This window comes from Anolis sagrei, chromosome 3, assembly GCF_037176765.1.
Source record: "Anolis sagrei isolate rAnoSag1 chromosome 3, rAnoSag1.mat, whole genome shotgun sequence".
Taxonomy (NCBI): domain Eukaryota; kingdom Metazoa; phylum Chordata; class Lepidosauria; order Squamata; family Dactyloidae; genus Anolis; species Anolis sagrei.
The window spans coordinates 126,872,058-126,888,900 of NC_090023.1; the positions used below are offsets into that span (position 1 = coordinate 126,872,058).

The 16,843-nt window shown below is 37.6% G+C and overlaps 1 protein-coding gene across 2 annotated transcripts in view; it reads right to left on the minus strand.

Annotated features, from left to right (window-relative positions):
• The window catches only part of UGGT2 (UDP-glucose glycoprotein glucosyltransferase 2), a 116,322-nt gene that overhangs the window by 20,710 nt on the left and 78,769 nt on the right, over positions 1-16,843 (minus strand). For both annotated transcript variants that reach the window (XM_060769484.2, XM_060769485.2), the window contains exons 21-29: positions 15,850-16,056; positions 13,604-13,735; positions 12,006-12,133; positions 8,936-9,031; positions 7,458-7,560; positions 5,530-5,609; positions 3,538-3,727; positions 2,236-2,394; positions 1,265-1,350 (exon numbers count right to left, since the gene is read on the minus strand). In XM_060769484.2, coding sequence (XP_060625467.2) covers positions 1,265-1,350; positions 2,236-2,394; positions 3,538-3,727; positions 5,530-5,609; positions 7,458-7,560; positions 8,936-9,031; positions 12,006-12,133; positions 13,604-13,735; positions 15,850-16,056 — 1,181 coding nt within the window. The remainder of the gene's footprint in view (positions 1-1,264; positions 1,351-2,235; positions 2,395-3,537; positions 3,728-5,529; positions 5,610-7,457; positions 7,561-8,935; positions 9,032-12,005; positions 12,134-13,603; positions 13,736-15,849; positions 16,057-16,843) is intronic.

Here is a 16,843-nt window from a genome sequence, read left to right on the forward strand (position 1 = left end):
TACCAGAACTGGTTTTGATGATGTGGTAAATTTGGAAACAGTTTTTGTTCTAACCGTGCAGGTTTTTCATGGCTTTTGCATTATGCTCCTGTATATCACTGCATTGTATTGCCAGGAAGTGCCCTGGCATACACAAAGATAAGTATTTTGAGGATCCATAATTACACCAATGGGGTTAATCCCTCCACCAAAACAGATCTAAACTATTTCATACTCCTGTTGTGTTCAAAGCTGCTGTGACCAATTCTTCATGTGATGGCCCTCCTCCTAGCAATGATTTTCTCTGTGTTTGTGTAATTAACTAGACTAATCCTTGGATAGCAGACAGATTATCTGTTGCCAGGAGCATGTTGAAAACCTTACCAGCTTGGAAGAACTTGCCAGAGCTCGCACCCTGCTAGCACTGCTTTTGAGAGGTAAGGGTCACCTGCATGCCATGTGATACGGTGCAACTTTTTGAATGTATTCAAGGTGAATAAATTTTAAAAAATGGTTGTTTACAAAAGGTTCAGGTTAACAACTACAGCTGGAATGGAAACAATCACTTGTTCTCTAAGAGAAACACTATGTGGCACAGCAATCAGTAGGAAAAATACCAATAGCACAATAAAAAAGCACCTCTCAACTGTGCACAATAAGCAAATTGTTCATTGATTCTTAAGGACTTTTTTTCTTTGAATTTTATGGGAACGTTCAGAACAGATGTGGTTTTCAACAAGAAGAATCTAAAATGACTTATTTGCTAGCAATGCCATTCTACCCTTCTGAACTGAAGAATACCACTATTTTCAAATCTTTCAAGAAAGGAATTTGGGTAACTAAGAAGAGGAAGTTGGCTCCAGTCAAACCCTCTTAAAGGACAAAGTGATAGCTTAGATCAGCGGTTCTCAAAGCGTGCTCCGTGGAGCCCTTAGGACTTCGCAAAGCATACTGAGGGGCTCTGAGGTTCCCTCCTCCTTCTCCTTCCCCTCCAAGCTTTCCCTCCTCTTTCCTGCTCCTGCCCCTCCTTGCCTCCCTCACTACCAAAAGCCTTTTTCCCTCATCTTCCTCGATACCCAGATCCTGTTCCCCTAGCCTTGCTTGCTTCCCAAACCCTATTTCCCTCCCACTACTCAAGGGATGCTTTAACTATGCTTTTCCTGCATTGCAGAATGGAGTTGAGCTGGATGGCCCCTGGGGTTTTTGCAATTATTATTATTATTATTATTATTATTATTATTATTATTACAATATGAATGCTAAAAAACAAATTATTTTCACTTACTTAAATATTTGGTAGATGTCTTCAGATCTTCCTTCACGGAGTCTCAAGAGCCATGCACCTGGGTTTGCCTTTAATTGAAAATATCCCTACAAATCAAACAGAAACAAAGACTCTGTGGCTCTTATAGGTAGGGAGAATACTACTTGCATAGATACCATCATATAGGAGGTGAATGGCATGCACTTGTCTCAGCTGTCAGTGAAATCCACTCCCTTGTTGTTTGGATCTCAAACCATAATAAAAACGAACATTTTCACAACCAATATGAAGCCACTACCCTTTAACATTACAGTCGGGTGCATTACTGATAATTCACTACATATTCTATTAGTGTTTAAATCAACACAGTGCATCAAAATAATTTCACATCTTCATACTCAAGAGAAAAAGGGCTTATGCTTCCATAGACTGGGATTAAATGGTCACTCCTCTTTGCTCTGATAGAGTTCTTTACAATACATATTTCATGGCAGAATCTCAACAGCTCACCAGTGAACATTTCACTACACTGGAAATTACTCAAAGAATATTATCAGGGAAAGTGCCGTGGTAACAGGCTAACTCCTTCTTTCTCAATCATATAATTCACATTGTCAGATATGCTTGTTGTAATGTAGGTGATGGGGAAAGGGGTTAAAAAGCTGGGCACATAATTAGTTTCCTGTCTTATATCAAGTTCAATTTCTCCATGAACTGGAAACTTGTGAAAAGAGAGACATAAGGAGGCAAGTAACTTACTCCTTAAAGGAATTGTTCTTGGTCATTTTCTCACTCAGTGATCTACAAGAACAATCCACAACCACAGGGCATTCAGACTTTTAACTGATAGCTTAAGTAGTCACAGGATTATCATTAGCAGTGGCAAGAAAAAAGTTGGTTTCAAACAATAAAAGACAACCATTCTAAAATGTACGATCCTAGGAAAATAATGAGCCACTATCCAAATTAATTACATACTCTCCAAGACCTACCAGGTTGGCCATCACAATAGTATCGACATGAACAGGATTATTCCTTGTTCCAAGGGTGAATTGCAGTCCACGAGGAGGCTGCCTAGTGGTCACGTCAAAACAATGTCCTTCAAGCAATAAATATTCCAATTCATACTCAGCTGAAACAACATCATCTACCTGTAATAACCAATATTTGATTATTTTAACATAATAATAATAATAATAATAATAATAATAATCTTTATTTATAACCTGCCCTTTCTCACCATAGGGACTCAGGGTGGTTTACAGGAATAACAAAATGGCAAACATTCAATGCCAAAACCAAATAAACAATCAAAGTAAAACATAAAGTGAAGTAAACTCAATATAACCTATAACAATCAAATAAGGATTAACTCAATAAACATAAAACATGAAAAATCATGCCAATTAATATACAATACCTTAAAAGCACACTATAATATAATATAATATAATATAATATAATATAATATAATATAATATAATATAATATATATAACCTGGCATTTATAACAAAAAAGGGGCAGTGAAATGTTTTGGTTTTAATCCCACTGATGTCAATATGCAATGTATTTGCAATTCCTCAGTATTTAAGCTTTGCCCTGAATCTGGAAAAGTTACTTTTTGTACTAAGAATCCCATACTCTCCTAGCAAGCAAGCTCCAAAAAGCTTGCTTGTATGTATGTAAGCTTCACAACTGGTGTCCAGTCAGAACTAAAAGGATTGACCTTACAACCACATTACTAATGAAGGCATTTTTTCCCTAAGATATGAAACCTTTCTTTAAAATATTTACCTTTTCAGAAAGGATATATGGGCAGTCCGCAAGTTACGAAGAAGATAGTAGGTTTGTTCTTAAATTGAAAATGTTTGTAAGTCGGAACAGGTACATTTTTAAGTGCAATTCCAGCCAAATATATATATATATTCCCAAGTTACAAACATTTGACTTACAAACAACTCATAGTTAAGAACAGGGTCAGCAGGAAGTGAGAGAAATCTACCCCTAGGAAGGGAAATTCACCCTGAAAGAGTTATCATGGGGGAAAAGTGTCTCAACTGAAGCCAATCCTTATTTCCATAACAAGCCAAATAATTTCAAAATCCAATTATCACAGGGAGAGAAATTGAGGTGAAATCTTCTGATCAAGGGCACAAACAGCCAAACAAACAACACAGGGATGTTTACCCTTCTCTATGCTATACAAAGCGCGTGTGTGTGAGTGTGTGTATAAGAAAGGTTTCATATCTTAGAGGAAAGATATGAAATCCTTCATATAGGAACAAATACGTACATCTTTCAAACGAATGTTATCAAGGTCATAGGAACTGTTCACCGCTTCAACCAACCAGCTTTCTGGAGTTATCATATTCAGTGTCAAGAGAGGGGAGTCTGGCATTTCAAAGAAGTTGGCCCCAGGTGGAAGAGGGAAGAAATCATTGGTCCCGGCCATAAGTTCTGGCTCCAGAACAAAACGATAGAAACTGGGGCAAAAAAAGAAAGAGATAGAGAGAGAGTAACTGTTAAACTAAAATAGGCAAGAAGTAACTGAAACATTTGCATAACAACTTTAAAAAACCTCTGAATGCTCTGATCCTCTTTTATACATTCATTATTGCTGAGCACGTAATGGTGCTATTTTTGAAGCAGCCGATCCATAAAGCTACAAGACATTTGATGAAATCTTTGGTGCCCTTTCTTTATTTTTAATTTCCAAAGGCTTTATAGTTCTTCTAACTCAGGTCTCATTTCTATGCAACAAATTACCAGCGAAGCCCTTGACAAACACACTTTTTTTCACTGTCAACACATGCCCAAAACACGGCGATTATTACGAGTCTCCTGAAAACAAGAGACACGGTTCAGGGCACAGCATTTGCAAACAGAATAGTGCTGTCCTATTATATGGGCAAGTCCAAAAGCCCTTCACAAACTTGAGCCGAACCATGATTAATTTCCTGTCCAAAACCCATTTTATGCCTAGGAGAAAGCAAAATACAAGTCACAGAAATGCATAATATGGTAACAAATGATCTAATTATTTTGGTAAAAGGAGCAAGTTTCTTGGCTGTTGGTCACAGAGAAAAAAAAGCAAATACTGCAATGTGATAAACAAATGAGCAAAGTAATATGATGAGTTCGATAAGCAATTCTAATTATGAGCTTTCTCTCTAGGAGGATATACCTTACATAAAGGACAATTTTGCTGCATTAACACTCTACTAATGTCCTATAAACACCAACGGAGACATTACCACTTTTCCACTAAGCACGTTTCTAACAGCACATAGCAAACCTATGCGTACACTTATTTAAGGGTTCAGACAAGAGTCAAGTGAGTACTGAGGCTTGGACATGTAAAAATGGCCACGGTTGCATCTATGCTTTAGAATGAATGCAGTTTGTCACGTTTGCCGTGGATCAATGCTATGGGAGTTGTAGTTTTACAAGGTATGTAGTCTTCTTTGCCAAAGAGCGCTGATGCCTCACCAAACTACAGATCCTAGGATTCCATAACATTAATCCATGGCAGTTAAGGTGGTGTTGAACCACATTAATTCTACAGTGCAGATTTACCTATGGATATTCTGGAGAGTAAGGCACATCAGCATACAGAAACCTACAGGAGAGTATGGAGTAACAGTCATGTGTTTGGTGGGGCCAAGGAAAGGCAACATCTCATAAGAAAGTTGGGGGGCTTTTTTTTCATTCGAAGGCCATATTCCCTCAAGGATAATTTGCTGAAGGACACACAACAGTACTGCTTGAAGCCAGTCAAAAGTGGGTTGTGTATACCCTTCTTTTCCATTTTTCTTTTGACAGAGCAGGTCACCAAGAGAGTGGCCTCTTTCCAAAGAAAAAAGGAGCCCCCGGTAGCGCAATGGGTTGAACCCTTGTGCTGGCTAAACTTGATGACCGGAAGGTTGGCGGTTCAAATAAGGGGAGCGGGGTAAGCTCCCATCTGTCAAGCTATAGCTTCCCATGCGGGGAGATGAGAGAAGCCACACACAGGATGGCAAAACATCCAACATCTGGGCGTCCCCTGGGCAACATCCTTGCAGACAGCCAATTCTCTCACACCAGAAGTGACTTGCAGTTTCTCAAGTCACTCCTGACACGAAAGAAAGAGGTTTGCAGTGATCATCTGCTGTAGGATTCTGACATTAATCTGAGGAGCACAAGGTTCCCTCCCACCCCACCCTCCAAAGAAGTTTAAGATAACAATCCCTATCCCGAAATTATGATTAGTGCACAGAACAATAGTGCATGTCCACATGTGATTTACCTCTTCAAGGGTGCTTCTGACAGTTTAAGTCTGCAGTTCATAAAAAGCCTCAGCTTCATGTTGACAACCTGACCAAGTACCTAATAAAAAAATCCCACATTAAAATTAGATTGTCTTGAGTGAAACACTTCCCATGCGCAAATTATGTAGAAAACTTATTTCTGTGCAACTCCTACTCATTGTGTGGAACATTTAATTTCTGACTCTGTAACTATATGCTTTTAAATAACAACTCATGACATTTGACCATCATATTTATTTTTCTCTGGTAGTCGAATAACTTTACTAAACAACCGATCCTAACCAGAAAGGATTATTATTCTGGATTATTCCATACCCTTTGCCATTGGAGAGGTTTTTGCCCACTATACAGTGTCACAAATTAGCTGCTTAATCTCACTTCAGCTGGAAGCAAATCTGCCAAAGCACTGATAGATCCTTCCATGTAGAAGTGGGTGTGAACCCCCTTCTCCAGTCCCAGCACATTTCCCCAAAAACACTTCATGGTAGATTTCCAGTGAGGCCAGTGATATGAAATATACACTATCTCCACTTATTTACTTTGTGCTTGCCATCTGTATCTCATCTTTCCCTTCAGGCAGTTCAAAGTAACATACTCAAGAAGACTGAGTTGCTAGATGCCCTTCTGACAGCAGAAAGAGGATCTGCTCACCAAAGAGCAAATAAGAATTTAAGCAACGAGTGATGTGTGAGGGAAATGACCTTCAAACTAGAAGAGCTCTTCTGACTGTGCAACCTTTTAAGTTAACTTTTACATAGACTATTCTCAGGAACGTATTTATGACTTATGACATTATTATGTGCAACTGCCTGTATCTTCTATGTCTTCCTTATTCAGCTATCTTAATACTGTAACACAATCCATGGATGGAGAATCCGTGGATGCAGAGGGCCGACTATAATTTTTTCACACTATGGTTGATGTTCTTTAGTTTTTACCCAATTTGGGTTTAAAACTCCAAAATGTTATTGAACAACATCTCCCGTCACTTTTGATTTTCTTCCATGTGGACTGGGGATAATAGAAATTGCAACCCACCAGCACTTGTGGCTCTAAGGTTGGGGAAAGGTTAAAAGACATTTTAAAGTCAGACATCATATTTTCAAGCCTTGTATCTAAATTTAAACCCCACTCTCCTGACTAAACAGAACAAACTGCAGCCTTCCAAACATTGCTGTAACCCAACTCCCATCAGCTCTAGTCATGAGGCCTAATGATGAGGAATACCGGAATTGTAGTCCAGCATCTGGAGGACCACAGCATAAAATGACATGGTGGGTCAGATTTGGCCTGCGGGCCTTGCATTTGACACATTTGCCTTACAGTCACCATACACTGGAAATGACTGAAGATACACAACAACAAATGCTTAAGCAATGTCACTGATTCTGTGAGTCCAGTCCAAGTGGAAACAGAATGTGGATTTAACTTGGTACATTGTCCAGTTTTAGGCCCTAAAGGTACCAGCTCCCATCTGAACTTGGAAGTTAAACAAGACCAATCCTGGTTAGCATTTGGATGAGAGACCACCAACAAATACTAGGTGCTATAAGCTATATTTCAGATAAAGTAGCTGGAAAAAATACTTCTGATTATTTTTTGCCTAAGAAAACACTATGAAATTAATGGGTTTACCATAAATTGACAGGCAACTTGAAGGTAGATTCTTATACGAACTACTAATGAAAGACAGTAACTGGCCCAAAGTGAACTGGCAAATTACACAGGCAGAATGTGGATTTGCACTTGGTGTGACACCACCATATAATATATAAAGAAATTAGCTGGCAATTAGAATTACAAGCAGGTCTTGGAAACTTTTTTTTTTTTTTTTTAGCAGTGGCTGGCTTGCAACAGAGATAATCACAAAGCCGGAATTGTGTACAAGAAATCTATATGTTCTTACAAGTAGTAAATGTGACAGCTTCTGCGCTTCCCTTGTTAACGGATCTACAATTCCAACAACATCAAAGAACGGTTCATTTTGCTGCGGATCTAGTTTTAATACACTATGAAGAAGAAAAACACCAAATGTTAAAGAGTGATTTTTAAAAAAGGTCACAACTGACTTTAAGGCATAACATCCAAAGAAAACATCATACAGTATAATCATTTTAGATCTGTAGCCATTATATGAAAGCGTTGTGATTCAACCCATGGATGTATATCATTTGATTCCTCATCGGTTCATAGATCAAGCAGATTGCGTGCACTGTCATGAATTATCACTCAGTACAGAGAAAATATATTTACGATAATTCTCAAAATTATACATTAAGGGACCAGGTCCACTAGATCAAATCACAACTCTAATAATTAAAGAATAAAATGCAAAAGCTTTAGATAGAGGAATGTACCAATTTCCAAACTCTATGTTCCTTTGAAAGAGAAGAGGCAACACTAACACAGCCCCCCCCCCCCCCCAAATCTTGATGTCTTGATTTTTAGGCCTGTTTCTGGGGTTATTTGGGATTCTGTTTCAGAAAATTGCATTAGCTATAGTTTCTTAATATGGTTATTCTGATTTTCTATGGGTGCGCTGATAGGGACTAGTAAATGGCATTGGTTCTGTATCTCAAAAACTAGAGCTGATGGCGGGGAACGGATGCCATTTTTGGAATCAGCAAATCAAATATATCCAGAAAGAGGTCTAATATTTGAAAGACCAAAATATATGTTGGCCAGATTTTTTAGAATGTTAGTTTCCTTTTAGCATATATAGACAATCCCCAAGTTACAAACACCTCACTTACAAATGACTCATAGTTAAGAATGGGGGTGAGACAACAGGAAGTGAGAGAAATCTATCCCTTGGAAGGGAAAATCACTCCTGAAAGAGTTATCATGGGAAGCTCAGAAACAAGCAAGCATCCTTCAAGTTCACACAACTAAGCAGACTTACTACAACAGACTCTTCCAAAAAAACTCTCCAAGATTGGAGATACTTAAACCAACAAACACAAGCTCATCTTATGCTGTCTCTTCCATCACATCCATGCAAAACCCCATTGGCTTTCCCTGTTAGTCAAATTCGTGTTCGCCAGTTCCCAATATGCTTAATTTGTTAAGCCAATATTATGTACTTATATCTGCTGTAGCTTTAACATTTTCATTGTCTCCAAATAACTTTGTAGGGTATGTTGCTGAAAAGTGGGACACTGCACAAATAAAGTGAGATGCATAGTTTTTCCATTGGTAGTGGCAGATTAGTCAATAAAACAACAATGAATTGGTTCGTTATCAGTTTGCTATTTGTGGCAAGTACTGTTCAAATAAGCTTCATGAAGTTTTGAAATAAACATATATATCACTCAATTAAATATTCTGCAACTACAAATTAATTATGTGGAAAAATTGGAACACAACCCTTCAGAAGCTTGCTACCTGTATTGCTCTTTAACAAATTCAATATCTCGCCGGATATCCATTTTTGGCAATGAAGAAAGAAGCGCATTTACTTTCATGACTAAATGACTGCCACTAGAGAGAAGGGGAAGAAAAATAGGTTTATTCCAAGATCAAAATAACAGGTTTACCCCTCTAAACATACAATTTTATAAAGACAGAAACAGCATAAAATTGTGAAAACTTTCTAAACTTTGAACATGCAAAGGGACAGCAAAAGATATCAGCATCCCCCAAAGATCACAAGTTGGAATTGGAAGAGTAAAGGTAAAAGTTACTTCTTGGGATTGTTGTGCATGTCTATCCGTCTTAATTTTCCTTATGTCCCAAAAATAAAAAGGTCACAAGGGTTTAGGCTAGGAAAAATAATAATTAGATTTGTAGTAAATCATTCATTCTTCATCATTTTTCTTTGCTTAGCCAATTTGATATTTAGCACCAGATACATGACTAAAACTTTGTATTTTAACTGGGGTGAAGAAACGTCCTTCTATATATGTTTTCAAACCTGGAAACAAGAAGCAATGCAGCTGACCACTCTATAAGACAAACAGGCAACCAAATTATTTTCTTCATATTTAGTTCTGTAACTCTCTTCATTCACAAAGACTTACAGTCGGTAACAATCTGAATGAAGAACTTTTTGTTCCTTATCCCCATCTTTTTAATGACTAAATCCAATTGTTAGTCTTAACTAAATACACCAAATCAATAGTAACTTAGTAAGTTAACAATAAAAAGCATCAGTGAGTTTACTGTAGTTGGGACCAATATCTGGGCTGAGCCTAAGTATGCTTGTGCAACCCAGTTAGACCTGTTTATAGCGCTGTTTCTTAAATCCTGATTCTTTGAATCCCACATTAGCTAAAATCAGCATGAGAATTTTGCAAACGTTCACATGTCGGAGGACTGCAATTCCAAGCATTCCATAGAATTAACTATGTGAGCTAGGGTTGATGGGAGTTGCAGTCCAAAGAAATGGAAGATCCAGAGACTAAATGTGGATGGCCAACCCTAAATCCAACATTGATTCTATGTAGAATATGCCCACTGAGATCAACCAAACTCAACAGAATTGTGACTAATAAGTTGTATTCACTTCAGGAAGCATGTCCTACTAAACAATGAATGGTGTCATGATTTGAATGTTGGACTAGGACAGAGACTAGCATTTGAATTCCTGTTCAGCCATAGAAACCACTGGGTGATCTTGACCAAGTCACACTCAAAGGAGGACAACAGCAAATCTTGTCTGAACAAGTTTTGCCAGGAAAAACCCCATGACAGATTTGACTAAGGGTCACTGTAGGTCAGAAATAACAACAACAACAACAACAAAACAACAACAACAACAACAATCTTTATTTATACCCCACCACCATCTCCCTGAAGGGACTCGAGGTGGCTAATATGAGGCCAAGCCCAAACAAGTTACAATAAATCAGAATACATATAAACAAAAATTAACATCAAATAAAATACTCAATAGTAACATAATGATGAAATGAAAATGACAAAACCACAAAAAAAAATGATAAAATGTTAATAGAATTAAACAAAGCGAGCTAGGCCAAATGAAATGGGTAAAAATGGATAAAACCCGTGGGTGAGATAGATAGAAACTGCTATAAAGGGTCAGACAAGAAAACAGTGAATCTTCAACTGAGGGATAAGATGAAGGGCCAATTTGAGGTCAATTGCCAGTACAATGGATCTCAGAAATGACTTAAAGGCACACAACACCATGCTAGTAAATAGTGCATTTAGCTCAATGAGCCATTATTTTTAAAAAATAATACAGGAAGTTGAAGTCCAAAACACCTGGAGGGCTGAAGTTTGCTCATGCCTGGTCTAGACTCCACCTCTAGCAAACAATCACATTTCGCCATGAGAGATCGCCTCAATATATGATTTGACTATCTTTTTATATTTCACATTTTTTACATTTTGTTTCTACCAACTAAATGCCAACAATGTATTCCGACAGGCAGCACAAATGCCCATAATGCTTGTTCAAGAGTCAAAGGATATTATTAGAAGACAGATTTGAGCATAAGAATGCCTAAGCAGTGGGAGCTGGTGGTTCTCATTTCAGAGGTTCTGCATTTTGTGGGAGTGGAAGGTCCAGGGACCAAAAAGGGGGTCCATGTGGCTTCCATGGCAGTGAGATACTAAATACACCCCACATTTTGGCTGAATGTTGATGCTGATGCAATCTAGGAATAAGGTTCAGCACCTTGGAGAGCTCACTGGACAACTTCAACAGAATCTAAAATGAATTTATTATCCACTGATGTGAGAGCCACCAGTTAACGCTGAGCTAAATGTAAACATTACGAGCTACTCAAGTTTGTAATCATTGTAACACACACATCATTCTGTCTAAAATTTGAGGTAGAAAACACCACTAAACCCTATTTTCTTTTCTATTGAGAATTAAAAATTAATTTAGTTGGTTGCTCTAACTTCTTTATTTGTTTCTGTTTCTGTCTTGACGATATTGCTTGTTTTATGGTGTTTTAAGATACAAGCCACTTCAAAGGCCCCCAAAGGGATAAAACAGCAGTTTCAAAAAAATATCACAAAGTGCATTATCAGCAAAAGGTACAAAATATGGTGCTAAAAGCAAACAGTTCTGTTTTGAGATATGTTAGACTTTAACATCAATACCAAATTAACAAAAAATAAAAATATGGCATTTACACAGCAATCCTACACATGCCTAAAGAGTCTACTGAGTTCAAGGGGACTTCTTTCTGAGTAAATGAGAACAACCATCAAAAGGTAGCCATCCTAATACAGATAGCTCCATGGTGTTTCTTTATGATAATGCTCCTTGAAAAAGAGCAGATACGAAAACGCAAATGCCAGGAGACAAACAGTGTTGGATCTAAAATAATTCATGTTCAAAGTTGTATTTTCATTGGCAAAGCTATGTCCAGTAACACTCTGCAGAAATATATCTCTATATGATCTCAAGATACACTCCTACCCAAAGAAGACACATACACAAAACCCCAGCAAAAACATCCAAATCCAGAATTGTTACCGTTTACTGCCAACACCCATTTCCTTGACAAGGGCTTTAATCTTCACAGCTCCAGAACTTAGTGTTACCTTCTCCAACAAGTCAAAGTCTTCTACACTGAATTCATTTTCATATAAAGGGCCTATAATCTGCATAATAAAAAGAAACTCAGATACTGATATTGTCTGGTAGAATGGGGGCGGGGGGAACATGTTATGTTTTGCTTTTTTAACTCTCAGAACCAGTACACTGAACTGAGAATTTGTGTAGTTTCTGGGCTGTAGTGCTGTGTTTTAGCAGCATTTTCTCCTGAAGTTTTGCCTGCACCTGTGTGTGGTACCTTCAGGTGAAACATCAGAAGAAAATGCTGTTAGAACATGACCATACAGCCCAGAAACCACAGAAATCCCCAGTGATTCTGGCCTTCAACAACACAGTGCATTGAACTGTCTATAAAAACCCACTGATAGCCACATACTTCTTATTTGACTGGAAACTTACGGCTTTAATAGCCAGCCATAAACTTCTTAAGGATGCTAGGATTTCTCTTTATCCTAATTCTTTATCCTGAGAAAAGGTTTTGCTACTAGAAGAGAAAAAAGATCCCTACCAGTCCATCTTTTCTGAAAAATGTGACCTGCATCTCTTTCATGTTTGTGTTTGGACAGATCTCAAGAGCATTAATGGCATTTGTATTCCCTCTCTCACTTTTGAGTTCTTTCCAAAATATGTGAAAAAAGAAGACCTTTTCGCTCTTGGAAGGACATCAATGTTGGGTAATCGAAGCATGCATTCAATGGGTCAGAACCTCTCCTTAGATAGTGGCCTTATCTTCTGCCGAAAGCACCCAAACTCCTGAATTCTGTGAAAGGTTATGATGACATCTCTTAACTTGACCTGGGAAGACCTGACCTTTGAAACCTCCAATTGGGGGGTGGGGGGAGAGAGAGAGAGAGACCAAAACCAAGAAGATGGTTGTTCAACCACCTACAAAAAAATGCAGAGCAGGGCTTTGTTATTGTTTCTGTTCTTTCTTTTTGATATATCTTATTGCTGGGCTGTAGCCTTATATAGATGCATACTGTTTCCCTGGATTGTGGTGGAGGCTCCTTCTTTGGATGCTTTTAAGCAGAGGCTGGAGGGACATCTGTAGGGGGTGCTTTGAATGTGATTTTCCTGCTTCTTGACAGGGGGTTGGACTGGATGGCCCATGAGGTATCTATGATTCTATGTTTTTGTATGTTTTACATCTCTTATTATTCTACTGTTGTAGAATAATTAAGGAAGGTGTTGAAGAAAATGAGAGCAGAGAAAGAATGGCTAAAAGGGTGAAATGGGGGAAAGGAGAGTGACAGATCTAAAATGTTGAGGAAGTTCCTCTGCTTGGAGGAGTGAAAGAAGACATTTCAGCCTTCCAAGTGGGAGGATGCTTCTCGGGAGGAGAGATAATACCACCCAGGCATCACTGAAGAAAAAAAGTATTTGGCATGTCTTTTCTTGATACTGCTTCTTCACTGAACTGAGTGTAAGAAAGCAATGCTGTCAGTTCAGTGAATCATTCCAAATGGAGGGGGAGAAAATAATCAAGATGTGAAAGCAGAAAATGTTTCCTGACTTACCTTTCCATTACTGATGGTAGCCATTTGCCCAGGAAGCAGCCGAAGAACCTCTTGACAAAATATCCGATGAGCCTGAATTATATCTACACCCATTGAGTGATATTTCTTCTCAAATGAATCCCCATCCATGCCCTAGAACAGAAGGTGTAAGATGAAATGTGGTCCAGGAAATGAAACAAAACACAGACAAAATCTCTGCTGAATGTAAAAATCTAGCTCTGCAATAAGAAGGTTTCCCAACAAACTTCTCTTTGTTGCATAAATGTGTAATAGCACAGTATGGTCCTATTATGGGGAAATTCTATTTTAAAAAATGTTCCATTTTACTGTTGGCCCAGGGGAGGGGGGGGGGGAAGAGAAAATAGGCTCTGCATCAGATAATTTTTGCTCAAAGACTACTTGACAGTATCGACCTGAATTGGCCTACAAGAGCAACAGCCTGGCATTTGTCAAACTTGGCAGAACTTGAAATGCTAGTTATGACTCATGAAGCCCTGTCCAGCTTGGCTCTTCAACAGATAACACTATATATCACAATTTTTCTTCCTGGGTTATAAATGTCAATTCCCAATTGGTTCTATCATGAAAACATGGAAAAAGTTTATTAAACTGCAAAAAAAATTGTTTTTGTGGTCTACACATTAAAAGGTTTAAACTGGCATATTTTTATTAAGGAAAATTACAAACGAAGTGCCTAGATGGAAGGAAATAACAGCAATTCCCCAGCCACAAAAATGAAGTTTCTGGAGTATAACAGTTACTCGTATATACTCGAGTATAAGCCAGCCCATATATAAGCTGAGGCACCTAATTTTATCACAAAAAGCACATTTACATTGATGAAGGTTAGAATAATGGTTGAATCAGAGTTGGACAATCTTATCTGAAATTACAGTTTTATGTAAATATTCAAAAACATTTAACCTACTGATGCCTCAATTAATGTGACTTTTTGGTATCTATTTTTATTTTGAAGTTTACTAATAGCTGCTGCATTTTCCATCCTCGGCTTATGCTCGAGTCAATACGTTTTCCCAGTTTACATATCCTTCCAATAATAATAAAGAGAGTAAAATAATGGAAATGTAATAATAACAGTAATAATAAAGTAAAATAATACATGCAATGATGATAATAATAGAGTAAAATAATAAATGTAATAATAATAGAATTAAATAATAAATGTAATAATAATAGAGTAATAATAATAATAAAAACTTAATTTGTATTCCGCCCAATTTCCCTGAGGGTAAAATCATAAATGTAATAATAACAATAGAGAAAAGTAATAAATGTAATAATAATAATAATAATAATAAATAGAGTAAAACAATAAATGTAATAATAATAATCAATAGAGCAAAATCATAAATGTAATAACAACAACAACAACAACAACAACAACAAAAATAATAAATAACCTTGACTTGAGTATAAGCTGAGGGTGACTTTTTCAGCCTAAAAAAGGGCAGAAAAACTCAGCTTATACTTGAATGTATACAGTATTTTCAGAATAAGTACCATACAAGTAAACAGGAAATAACTCTTTCAAACCAGGAACAGAACATTTTTCAAATTTTGTCACATAGTGTTATAGATCCTATTTAAAAGAATGTTCCATTTTATTGTTGACAGAGAGTGGAAAGACAGGCTCTGCAACAGATAATTTTTGCTCAAAGACTACTTGACAGTATCAACCTGAATGGACTTACAAGGGCAACAGTCTGGCATTTGTCATATTTGGCAGAACTCGAAATGCTAGTTATGGCCCATGAAGCCCTATACAGCTTGGTTCCAGAATGTCTGAATGACGCTACTTCTCTATATGAGCCAGCCCCAAGTTTTAAGATTTTCAGCTGAGAGGCTTCTCAAAGTGCCCCCACCATCATGACCTGTTTTGTGAGGATAAATTCCAGGCTGTGGAAATGCCTCCCATGGGATGCTTAGTTGGTTCCTCGCTGCCCTTTATTTAGACATACGTTTTTATTTAATTGGCTATTAGCTGGTTGTGGCAGGTCAGCTTTAATGGGGCACATATCTTCTTTATTACATGTTTAAATGTGTTTTAAATTGTTTTATACTAGGATGACTTATTTCATGGCTTTTAAAAACCTTTTATTATTATTGTTAGGATTTTGGCTGTACTTTATTTTAATTTATATTGTAAATTGTCTTGGATGCCTTGTTGAGAAAAAGAGAGATTTATGTATTGACTGCATAAACAAGCAAGCAAACAAACTACTAACCTGCACAAGAAACTTCTTGATTTTAGTTCCTGTAGTAAGAGCCACTGCTGTTTCTTCTTTAAGAATCCGGCTGAGAAAGTTTTTCAGGCTTGTGTTTTCCTGGGTTAATAAAGCTGCTAGGATTGCCCTTGCAATGACAGTGCTTTCTTCGGTAATTTTTGAGGTAGGATTATTCACAATCCCAAACTGCACATGACTGCTCGTTTTCTGTAAGACAAACAAAGATTTCACATTCTTGTATATTAATAAAGTCACTGCCTGGAACTCCGTCCTAGGTCATGACATTTTCTCTTCCTTCAAACGCTTTCTCAAAAACCACTTCTTCCAAAAAGGCTTGGTTAACCTGTCCATCTGTATCCCCAACTGTCATGAGACCAGATCTGAAACAAATGCATTTGCAGACATTCATTTTTCCTTCTTCTCATATGAACTTTCTAATACTGATGGCTCCTTGGGGCAGCTGCCACACAGCTTTTTCCAACCTGCATTACACTATAAAGTGACAATTGCGATGGTGCTCTGTGATAAAATAATTATGCTTCCTTCATGCTGTGCTGTCTAAACGTGTTGTGTTGATGTTAGAAACACACAAACACAGATTAGTAATAAGATTGGCATACAGAGAGAAAGAGAAAAGCAAGGCAAACACATGCCCAGAGAACGGAAGATAAAGAATGATGACAACTTCTGGTCTACGATTTGGTTGAGATAGACAAATTAGCTAGGCTGACGAAGGATAAATATTTTTCCAAGCAAGACTGAGACTTTCTAGTTGTGTTTTATAGGCTTTAGGAATTAGTAGAACATTACTAAAAATAAAAGTCTAATTATCTAATTATCTAATAATCCCCCTGGTGGGGCAGTGGGTTAAACCGCTGAGCTGCTGAACTTGCTGACCAAAAGGATGGCGGTTCGAATCCGTGGAGCAGGGTGAGCTCCCACTGTTAGCCCCAGCTTCTGCCAGCCTAGTAGTTCGAAAATATGCAAATGTGAC